General features: G+C 46.8%; 3 protein-coding genes across 4 annotated transcripts; 1 reads left to right on the forward strand and 2 right to left on the reverse strand.

Moving 5' to 3' along the window:
* On the forward strand, positions 767-2,197 carry LOC8060791. The gene has a single exon (XM_021455498.1). The coding sequence runs from the start codon at positions 1,083-1,085 to the stop codon at positions 1,494-1,496; it is 414 nt and encodes a 137-aa protein (XP_021311173.1). The 5' UTR covers positions 767-1,082; the 3' UTR covers positions 1,497-2,197.
* Positions 1,992-4,381, reverse strand: LOC8073298 (putative pentatricopeptide repeat-containing protein At3g15200). Its single transcript, XM_002457312.2, has 2 exons — positions 4,012-4,381; positions 1,992-3,871 (listed from the first exon to the last, which is right to left on the reverse strand). The coding sequence occupies exons 1-2, from the start codon at positions 4,076-4,078 to the stop codon at positions 2,307-2,309; spliced, it is 1,632 nt and encodes a 543-aa protein (XP_002457357.1). The 5' UTR covers positions 4,079-4,381; the 3' UTR covers positions 1,992-2,306.
* LOC8060792 lies at positions 6,417-10,457 on the reverse strand. 2 transcript variants are annotated; one of them, XM_021457597.1, is made up of 9 exons: positions 9,084-10,457; positions 8,580-8,647; positions 8,459-8,493; positions 8,228-8,321; positions 8,088-8,137; positions 7,859-7,955; positions 7,709-7,786; positions 7,446-7,622; positions 6,417-6,823 (listed from the first exon to the last, which is right to left on the reverse strand). In XM_021457597.1, the coding sequence occupies exons 1-9, from the start codon at positions 10,402-10,404 to the stop codon at positions 6,734-6,736; spliced, it is 2,010 nt and encodes a 669-aa protein (XP_021313272.1). In that variant the 5' UTR covers positions 10,405-10,457; the 3' UTR covers positions 6,417-6,733. The 2 variants fall into 2 exon arrangements, with proteins under 2 accessions (XP_021313272.1, XP_021313273.1); XM_021457598.1 differs by lacking the exons at positions 8,228-8,321; positions 8,459-8,493.

Here is an 11,367-nt window from a genome sequence, read left to right on the forward strand (position 1 = left end):
TAGCAATTTTTTACTAGGGCCCCGTTTGGTTCCCCTTGCTAAATTTTAGCTAGCTAAAATTATTTTAGCTACTCTTGAGTGACTAATGGAACTAAACTATTTTAGCTTCTTTTAGTCAATGTGTTTGGAACTTTAGCTACTAAAGTGACTAAAGTTTAGCTAGCTAAAATTTAGCAAGGGGATCCAAACAGGGCCTAGATCTAATACATAAAATACATGCATGTCAAATTCATATATGTACATACATAATAGACTAAATACCATACAGTAATGTTATGTATATAATGATTTATTTTAAGAAAATCTCGCAGCAACGCGCGGAGAATTCACCTAGTTCTAAATAAATCTCAAATAACCATCCATGAATGCAAGTATAGAAAGTGGTGGAACTTATTACTCCCACATTGCTTCCACATCATTCTTTCAGTAATAAATATAAAAAAATTACTACAAGTGAAGGCCAAATGTAAATTATATTGTTTTGATAGTATTTGAGAGGAATATTTGCACAAAATTTCTTTGTTTAAATGTTTAATACGTTGCACTTGCACGTAATCCTCTATGGCCTTGTTTATGTAGCACTTTCGTTTGTATGTGTCAATTATTGTCCAACCATGAACTAACTAAGCTCAAAAGATTTGTCTCGTAAATTAAAGGCAAGCTGTGTAATTAATTATTTTTTATCTAAGTTAATGTTTTATGCATGTAGCGTAAGATTTAATGTGATAGAAAATCTTAAAATGATTTTGGCTTTCGGGAGGAACAAACAAGGCCTAAACTAAGCTGCCTTTCATAACAATCTTGTTTCAGACATCCTAGACTCGAGAGCATGCACAATCACACAAGTCCGAAAAACCTGCACGCTTGCCTATCTCCCTCGTCTCATGCGTCCGGCGTGACAGACCGTGCTGCCTCGCTTGTCTTGTCGGCCACCGTCGTATAAAGAGGACGCGCGCCGCCGTCCTAGTTCCTCAGACGCAACGGAGCCAGACCGTCGTCATCTGCAGCCAGTGCGAGACTGCGACTGCGAGCAGTATTAGATTGCGCGTCCAAGCAAGAGGTGCGGCGGAACAAGGGGATAGATGGCCGCTGGACGAGCTGTTGCGGCGGCGGCCATGGCGGCGTCGGCGGCGGCGCTGCTGCTGCTCGCCGGCGGCGTTTACGCGGACTGCTACAACGACTGCTTCAACGACTGCATGTCCAGGTTGAACCAGCGAGACTACTGCAGCTACGCCTGCGACAAGGTCTGCTCGCCTGATGCTGCTGCTGCTGCCGCCACGCTCCCTCGTCCGCGTCCCCTCGCCGCCGTCGTGGGGCCAGCGGCATCGTTGGCCGACCACCGCCACCCGTCGGACACGAAGCAGGACGCGGACGCTGCTGTCCGGCCGGCGGCGTTGCCCGAGCCCGACCACCCCTTCCACGAGACGCACGGCGCCGTCGAGCCGGACGCATCAGGGCACGTCATCCGTCCGGCACGTGTCCCCGTCCTCCCCTGAACGTCGCCGGAGCGGGGCGCGATGGTAGCCGCTCCTCCGCCAACGGCGAATGCCACCCGTGTATATGCTCGTGGCGCCATGGCGCTTGAATGTTAAGCACTACAGAAAGTGTATGATGTGTCAAATGTATATGCATGCCTTGATTATCTCACGTTTATGCAAGGGTATCAGTGTCAATTTGATGAGTGATTGTCATGTTCGAACAGACCGAGGAATGCATACAGCAGAAGTTTGTTCTGCAAATTCACGAAGGGTGCCAGTGGGCGGTGGCGATACAAAGGATGGCCACTATAAGTCATCTCTTCTTTTTTTTTGAAAAACTCTCTAACTCATATCCTAGCTGCCTAGTTCACGTCTCTTCTGAATTAGCAAGGCATGTCGGAAATATTTGGGCTTCTCAACCGAGTTATCACAAAAAAAAAAGAAAAAAAACAAACAAACAAACAAAACAAAACTTATTGTAAGCAACAATTAGACACAACCACACATAACAGATGAACAAACAAACATTTGCACATATTATCCGTATATGTACTTCATATAATACAGCATGTAAAAAACAGTACTTGCAATTGGTTCATATCAGATATCTAAAATAAAAAAAACATACCCTGGTACTGTAAGTCCGAGCAGGACTTTCTGAGAAATTATAATGTCAATGACTCTTTACTGATGATTCTTTTTAGCCCAAGGTGCGGCCATTGTGATATGGACACCCATAGACAAGAATTTTTTCTTTCTTTCAGTCCATAAAACTTATGTCCCCAGCATCCTCTGCTCAGGTTATAGAACTAAGACCTGACAGCAAAACTATCTATGAACATTGAATAGTCTTGATCGACGATCCAATTTTAGATGCTTCCCTGCCATACTTGTTGAGTCATCTTCAGTGGCAGCCCCATCTTTCTTCATATGCATAGCTTTCACCAGTATCTTGGTCCTAGGTTCTGGAATCATACCTCTAGACTTCATTGTTGTGTAGTACTGCAGAGCTTCATCGAGCTTGCCTTGGGAATGAAGGCCATGAACCATAATAGTAAATGACCGTTGATCTGGGCCTGACCCATTCCTCTCCATCTCATCCCATACCTGTTGCACCCCCTTCTCATATTTCCAGTTGGTATAAAGGTTCAATATTAAGTTATATGTATCAGAATCCAATTCACAGCCGGTTTGCTCCATCCTCTGCATCAAAGCGATGACATCTTTAGGTTTCTCAGTCGTCTTCAGAACGTAGGAGTATGTCCTATTGTTTGGAGAGCAGCCCTTTGCTTCCATGTCATCCAAAAGTTCATAAACTTTCTCCATCCTTTTTTTCTTACATAAGTATTTTATCAAAGTGTTGTAGGTAGCCACATCGGCTTGACAAAGCCGGTCATTCATCTCACCAAAAATCTCAAGTGCTTCTGGAATCCTATTCTTGAAGCACAGCTGGTCAATGATACAATTGCAAATCGCGACATCAGGATTAATCCCTGTCTCCCACATCTTTTTGAACAGCTTCACTGCAGCACTAATCCTGCCATTTTTGGCCAGTGCGTTTATGAATGTACCATATGTGAACAGGTCTCGTTCAACCTTGGATGCAATGATATCATTCCAAATCCTTTGAGCATCTCTCAGGCTTCCCTTGACACACCAACCGTTTAGTATAATGTTCCAGCTCTTTGTGACATGCGGGAACTCATCTTTCTTCTCACGGAACAGGGCCTCCGCCTCCTCGACATGCTTATACCGGCACAGCGACATCAGGAGTATCTGGAACCCGACCAAGTCGAGCTCAAACCCGTAATCCTTCCTCAGGTAGAACACCTCTATCGCCTCCTGCACCTTGTGCGCACCCGCGTACCGGTTCAGCAGCACGGCGAACATCTTATTCGTCACGACCACCACACGCCGCTCCTCGGGGATCTCGTCAAACAGCTGCCTCATGTGCCTGACCTTCTTCATCCGCCCAAGAATGTCCAGCATCTCGGTGTAGGCCCTCGACCCGTGGGCATACCCCGGCAGGGTCGCCGCCCAGTTGAAGAACGCCAGGGCGACCTGCCAGTTGGACCGCTGCTTCTGGAGGACCGTGAGGATAATATCCTCATCCATGTGGACCGCGAACCGACGAAGAGCATCGCTGAGATCAGCGTTGTCGGCACTGGTGGACTTGAGAACCTTCAGTACTTCACTGGCGTAGACGTCTGTGAGATGATCTGACATGCCAGCAGTGGCGTGGCAGAACCTTGGTGACCCAACAAGGTTTCCACTCCGAACGACAACCTGGTGAAACGGTGAAGGCAAGCCCAGCGAAGGCACGGACCCCTCTGCAGCATTGCGTCGAACGGTTGGTGGACAGTGCCAGGCAAGAACGCCAAGCCTCCTGAGAGCTGCGCATGAAACACCAGCATCGGCAAGTGCTAATCAACGTCTTGGATAGAGGATCCCATCGCGTGAACGATGAAGTCGTTGGAGAGTATAGTTTCTTCGGGCAATTGAGAAGAGGAAAGGAGGTGGACACGATGCGTACCGGAGAGAGGCTTGCTGAACCTGCAGGCGGCGGCGAGGATCGCGGACTCGAGCCGCGGCGGCGGCATCGCGCTACAGGAGTAGCAACGGTACCGCCGCGGCGAGGGCCAATTGAACAGTAGAGGAACACACTTCCAGACAGTCAAATCGATGGAGGCGGGAGGCACGGGTGCCGGCGGAGGTGGCGGCCTCGAGGAATAGAGTTCCCGGCTTGGCGTGGCACTTTTCCGCAGACTAGAGCAGGCCACACCGCCGCGCGGGCAGCGTGCCGTCGGCGCGTGCGGTCTCAGTTGTCGAGCGGGCGGACGGCGCTGGCCACTGGGCGACGGCGAGGGCGAGGGGTGGGGGGCGGGGGACGGCGCGCAGTCGGCAGTCACCGCATCGCAGAGGAGAAGAAGGATGGGCCTCGGGCCTCGGTTCCAGTATTGATGGGCCGGCCCGCGGCAGGCGAGCTCGCATGCTGAACTGAACTGTGACGTACACAGCCCACCAAGGTGGGGGAGGCCCACGTAGCCTGACTTGGAGCAGGCAAGTGCCAGTGCCACCGGTCACCTGCTCTCCCGCCAAATCCTCTTCAACCACCGGGGCGGCGAGGATAGCGGACTCGAGCCGCGGCGGCGGCATCGCGCTACAGCAGTAAGAGCAAACTATTATAGTGGGCTGTAAGAGCATCTCCAAGGGATTTTGCAAATGAATTTTACATTTGATGTTGTTTGTAAAGTCTCAAACTCATTTGCAAAGTCTAAAAATAGTCTAACTCCAAGGGACTTTGCATTTAGACTTGGCAAACCCAAAGTGTGGACGCCACCTCTGAATTTTTTTTTCACCGATCGCGCCCGCGCGTTTTTTCCCTTCGTGCCATTTTGACGTACGTCGTGCGTGCCAGTCGCCGCCCAGGCCAAGTCGCCGCCAGTTGCCGCCCAGCCCAGGTCTTCGCACCCGTCGCCACCCAGCCCAGGCCGCGTTCGTCGTTCGTCGCCGTCGTCGTCGTTCGCGTCAGTTCGGCTCCGTCCACCTCCGAGGGAAGGTCCCCGTGAGTGAAGGTCCACCTCCGTTCCCGCGCCGTGGCCGCGTACGTCGTCCAGACGTGGCCGGGGGGATGGAGTCCGATGTGGAAGGCCGAAATTGTAGATGCAAAGTGATGGGAAGGTTTGCATATATGCAAATCCTCAACCTCTATTTGCAAAGTTAACCAAATTGCAAACCTTATTTGCAAAACCATTGGAGGGGTATTTTCTACTCTTTTTTACAAATAGGGCAATGCAAAGTTTGTTTGCAAAACTCTTGGAGATGCTCTAAGCTGGCTAAATGCTGAGGTGGAGGAAAGAAGGGAGGAGAGAGAGGAGAAGCGGGCTGTAAGCTTACAGCCAGCCTAGGCACACGAACCAAAAAACTTTGTGAGACAAGTGGGCCATGTATTAATAGTGAATAGCTAACTATTGTATGGGTGGGCTAGGAGAAGGCTGCAAGAAACCTTATAGCCAGCAAATGAGTTGTATTATTAAACTTGCTCTAACAGCTCGTAACTCTACCGCGGCGTGGGCCCGGCCAATAGTAGAACAGTAGCGGTACACTTGCAGATAGGGGCGAAACCAACTATAATTTTACGGTGGTGCAGTGCTAAGAAAAAATACATAATTTGATAGCAATACGTGGTGAAAATTTATCTAATTAGTGGTAATTTTGTTTTCACCCTGATGTATGGGCACCAGGAAGCTCAACGTAGATTTACTCCTGCTTGCAGACAGTCCCATCTCCAATCAAGAGAGGCGAGAGTTTGGTCAGTCAGATGTGTTAATTCTCTTCAGATCTTGGTGTCAGTTGGTATGTTTATCGAGGGAAGCAGCCAGTTGGCTCTCTTCATGGCGATTTTGACCTCTTTCTTTTGTTGATGTTCTTTCAGGGATTCTAGATCTCGTTGCCAGTGACAAGTGGATTTTGGGGCCTTCAAAGCCTTGTATGGCTAGGGAGTTTGTGATGCCGGTTCCATGCCTTATGCATTGTGACGGTTGGTCCTATATATAGTGTTCTTTTATACCATGGAGATGACAAAGGTTAGGGTTAGTGAGTTTCACTACTGGAAACTAAAAATTTTTTGTCGGTAAAAAACCCCAACAGAGAAAGGCTAAAACCTAGCAAAACAGTTAAACAATTTTATGAAAATTCCGACACGACTAGTTCGATAGTAAAATAGACATTTTCTGTCGGGTTTATAATTTTCCTACCGATTTTAAAGTTCTCCTATCAGTAGGACATCAACAGAGAAATACTAGTCCGTTAGGTTTGAAATTTTATTTCTGGCGCTGGACGCTCAGACCGAGCGGGAGAATTAGGCGCACAGTTTTTTCCTATAATATTTCTGTGTTGAAATATACTGATAAGAAAAACAAGTTACAGACAGGAAAATAGAAAAATTATGTGTAATATAAATACCGACAGAAAATAGAAATTTAAGTTTCCAGTAGTGTTCGGTTCAAATTCAGACTGCCATGATCTCATAGTTAGGTATATGAAACTTGTTTCAGATGCACACCACGTCCTGATTTACTGCAGATAATAGCTGGTACCTAAAAGAAATTTTTAAAAGGAGAATATTGCTGGCGCCATATGTACTGTCTTAAAAGGGATATGGCAGCACATCTTAGTCTGCACGAGGTTAAAACACCACTTCACGTTTGCTGCTAAGCTGCATAGGCAAGAAACTGAATAGGGAGGAGATGCTATCAGCGCTGATGGTAGATGCCACTGCCTGAGTGGGCACCATATGCATAAGGCTCCATACCAGTCGTTGAAGTATAGATGGGGCGGTGTGCCTGGAAACAGCAACATCTAATTAAGTTCACCGTATGATAAAAGCAGTACAGATAGAAGACATAAAAATAATTGAATATTTGTAAACTATTATATAAGAATGAATTAAATCAAGCTTATTTTAATGTTTTAGTCCCTTTTGGAATTATTTTCACGTTTATTAAACATGGTGTCCATGATTTCTAGAGCTTTCTAATCACACAACACAAGGAGATTATAGCACATTAAATAATTTATTTATGGTAAGAGTATATATATGAAACTTAGGCCCTGTTTGGATGACACAGTTTTCGGAAAACAGTAGTATCATAAAACTGTGGATTTATATGCCAAAGACACATAAAATTGTGGTTTAGAACAAAAAGATCATGAGTGGAGTTTCTAAAAGTCGAAAAAGACTAATAAAACCATGGTTTTAGAGAAAACAAGATTTGTTGTATCCAAACACTCGGTAGCTTTCGAAAATTGATAAATATTTTGAAAAAACAGTGTTTCTATGATACTTTAAAAATACTTTGCATCCAGGCAAGGCCTAAAATTTTATAATAAGAGATTGTCTTTTCTAAAACAGCAGGTCAAATGAGAACATGGGTTCGTATCATAAAAGCTGCATAATTTTTTTACCATGTGAGGTCCAAATGCCATGCTAGGTGTAATCTGCTGCTCCGGCAGTAGTGGCTGCTGCGGCAGTGATTGATAATTGACATAGCTTTGTATGTTAGGTGCAGGGGCCGACGGTGCATAGATCGGGTTGTAGGGTCCAGCCCAGTTGTTGAAGCACGACGGCGCCGGAGCCGGCGGCTGGAGAAGCACAATCTAATTAATGTTGCTGTATGATGACAAAAAAATGTGCACACAGGAAACAGCGCATATGAAATACGGCATACCGGATTGTTCTGATGGGGCCATGATGAGTACCCACTGTATCCAGGTTGCTGGTACCTGTTAAAGCATAGCCGCGGAGGCTGGAAATAGCACATTAGAATTAACTTTGTTGTATGACACACAGGAAACATGATATACTAGATTCAGCATACCATATTGTTTTGATTAGGATGGGCCTGTGAGATAAGAACATTCTGTACAGTACTCTGAGCTCCATTTTGTACATGGTTGACTTTTTCAGCCAAGAGCCTGAGGACAGCAAATCCGATTATACAAAAGAGCTCCAATATCAGCTAAAACTGATCAGAATATTCAATGGTTTGATAATTTAAAACAGATCATCATTGCACAGATATTCAAAGAACAGAGTAAGAAACCTGCCTTGGACGTTTGTTCTCAGATTCATAGGAAATGGGCTCACCCACACGGATCTACAGAGAAGGGAGGAAACATTAGCAGGTCAGGTGGGAACTGGGAATTCTTTGAAACAAGAAGACCAGCGCATGATAGAAAATACTTACAGCTGTACTGTTTGGCTTATTGGCAGAGCTGCCCATCGGTGCAATCTTACTCTGAGCTCCATTTTGTGCATGGTTGACTTTCTCAGCCAATTGCCTGAGGACAGCAAATCCGAATATACAAAAGAGCTCCAATATCAGCTAAAACTAATGAGCGATAGCTTTCAGAATATTCAATGGTTTGATAATTTAGAACATTGCAAAGATATTCAAAGAACAGAGTAAGAAACCTGCCTTGGAATTTGGTAAAAGGGCTCAGCCACACGAATCTAAAGACACAAGGGAGGAAACATTAGCAGGTGGGAAGGGGAATTATTTGAAATAAGAAGGCCAGCACTTGATAGAAAATACTTACAGCTGTACTGTTTGGCTCATTGGCAGAGCTGCCCATCAGTGCAATCTGACTTGCTGAGACTTTAATGCCTACAGAAACAGGTTAACTCATAAGCAATACCATAGTCCTACAGAAACAGGTATTAAAAAATCTGGCTGCCCAGCACAGATTAAGACTGGATTCTATGCAGCGCAGTATAAATAAAAATCAACACAGAATATAACCATCCATGCCCTGTATCTATTGTAAACAAAAAGTTTAAACATGGCCATAAAGGCAAGGTCCAAAAACCAGATATCCCTATTTCTCACAGCAGAAACCACGAGTAAAACAAACATATATATGGTGCGGAGCTTAAAAGGGGTGTAACCATCAATCAAACAATATAATTCACCAACGGTGTTGTACATATAATAACCATTAAAAGGGTCTAACCAGCAACAAGATAATTCGCTAACAGCGTCACAGAACATAGGTGCTCACTAGTCACAGGCATGTTGATAGCAAGAGAAGGTCAACAATTACCTGGAGTCATTTTCAGTTGGTTCGCCAATGCACAGGGACGCAATGTTTGCAGCGAAGTGTTATATTTTCCAACAGGATGCGCTCCAGGTGCTTCCACTTTCAGTGTCTTCTCCACAAGGTCCACAGCAGCCAGCACCGAAAAACCCAATTGCTGGATGTACGACTTGAGGTAAAGGATATCATTACCATCCGTGCTCATCAGGGTGGGCAAAACCGAGATCATGTTCTTGAATGTCAGGCTCCCAGTCCCAGAAGATTCACTCTTGTTGCTGGACAGCAACGCTGAAAACACCGAGTCATCGACCAAAATGTCATTCACGTCAACAACGCTTCCTTTGCGCCAAAAGTTGGACCCAATCTCCCTAGTCCATACAATGGCACTCCAACCATCCACTGAGCGCTCCAACTTAGGCTTGTTTTCCACTGGTTTGCGCTTGCTCAGCCTGATCAATTCTAAATCATACAACACATCCTCGGTCCTCGGGTCAAAAGGCTTTTCAGGAGGAACATCTGTAATCTCTCTTACAATCTCACGCCGTTCTATCTCAACAAACTTGATCAGACCATCAACACAGGTGAGATCCCGAAAAAACTTAACTCCTGGGAGGCATTTCTTCACTTTTTCTCTGTTTCCAGGCAAGGGCTCAGGCAACGGGATGTATTGCGCAAGAAGGGGTTCTCGAAGCACGTCACATAGCAGCATACCTTGCAGCAAATCGACCCATAACACGAAGCCATCTCCCAGTGTGAACACCTTGTCCGGCATAATTGTACCGACCTCAGGACATGGATTGGGCAGTTCCTTAGTCCCCCATGTTGCATCCTCAGACGAGTAGATGTGAAGCCGGTAATCATTCGCCGTGTCACGGAGTGCAATCAGGAGATAATGGCCATCGTCACCGCGGGGCACGATTCCGAACTCCGCTCCGTTCATCATATCAAGAAACGGAATAGGTGGGATGCTTTCGAGGGACGGGGACTTGGGGTGGCCCTTGTAGATGAAGTACTCATACATGGGGGCGATACTGGCCAAGAGGGTGCGAACAAGAACGAATCTGCCATGTGCGCCCGCAACGGCTGAACGAACTCTCAGGTCCACGTCCTTGGAATCGGAGTTGGGGGCCTTCATGCAGCGGAAGGTGTAGAAGGACACCGCCGGTGGATCAGCGATCCAGAAGGTGATCTCCACGGTACGATTGAACGTGGATCTGGCTCTGGCCGTCGTGTCGTTCCTACTGCCGCCGACGTACGCCTCCTCCGCGAGCAGAATCGACGCCGGCCAAGGGCACACGTTCCCGCCGTCGCTCGATCCGGACGCCATCCCCGACGGAAGCGGCGCCGCCCCGCGAAGGACACCCCGCGAAGATGGCCGACTCGCCGTTTAGGACTTCAGCCGCAAAAAAAATTGGGTGCGGATGGATTCATGGATCCGTTCCGTTCCTAGTCCTGTGCGGACTTCTAATGAGATGGCGACACGTGGCTGACTACTCAACAGGCTCGCCCGGACTCCTAGCGCATATTCTGTTGGCTCGCTTCGCCTCCTAGCCTCGGCGGCGGCTCTCGGCTCCAATCGCCAGCCGCTCTCATTTTTCAACTGGTTTTAGTTCACCCCAAAATAAAAAACTTTTTAAAATTCACTATCATATCGAATCTTGCGACACATGCATGAAACATTAAATATAAATAAAAATAAAAACTAATTATACAGTTTACCTGTAAATCGCGAGACGAATCTTTTAAGCCTAGTTACTCTATTATTGAATAATATTTATCAAATAAAAACGAAAGTGTTACAGTGTCGTTTCCCTAACAAAATTTGGAACTAAACAAGGCCTAAGGCCACGTACAACGCCGGGCGCCTACGGGCTGTTTTGGGCCGGTATTCTGTTTTTCTTCCACGGTGGAGTCCAGTGTGTCCGATTTGAGGCGCTCACGGACAGATACGGCGCTTTGCGAGGTGGCGGCGCGAGGACTGACGCTTGCGTGATCCCCAGGAGCCGAGCGCTTGAGATAAGTCTCGAAACTATCTCAACAACCGACAGTTCAGACGCTTTTGCACTGTAGGTTCAGCCCTTTGATAGACGCTTGCTGACATTTTTTATTCTCTCTCCTTTCAAGCGTTTTTACAGGAGCCTCTGCATTGTACATGGCCTAAGAAGGCCATCATCACACAACAAGAGATCACGGCCGCCCGCTGTCACATGGCAACGAGGGAGCAGGATCAGACGTTTCACTTTGGAAGAGGAGAGAAGCATCATCACAAACCAGCTTGCAGATTAACCCC

This window comes from Sorghum bicolor, chromosome 3, assembly GCF_000003195.3.
Source record: "Sorghum bicolor cultivar BTx623 chromosome 3, Sorghum_bicolor_NCBIv3, whole genome shotgun sequence".
Classification (NCBI taxonomy): domain Eukaryota; kingdom Viridiplantae; phylum Streptophyta; class Magnoliopsida; order Poales; family Poaceae; genus Sorghum; species Sorghum bicolor.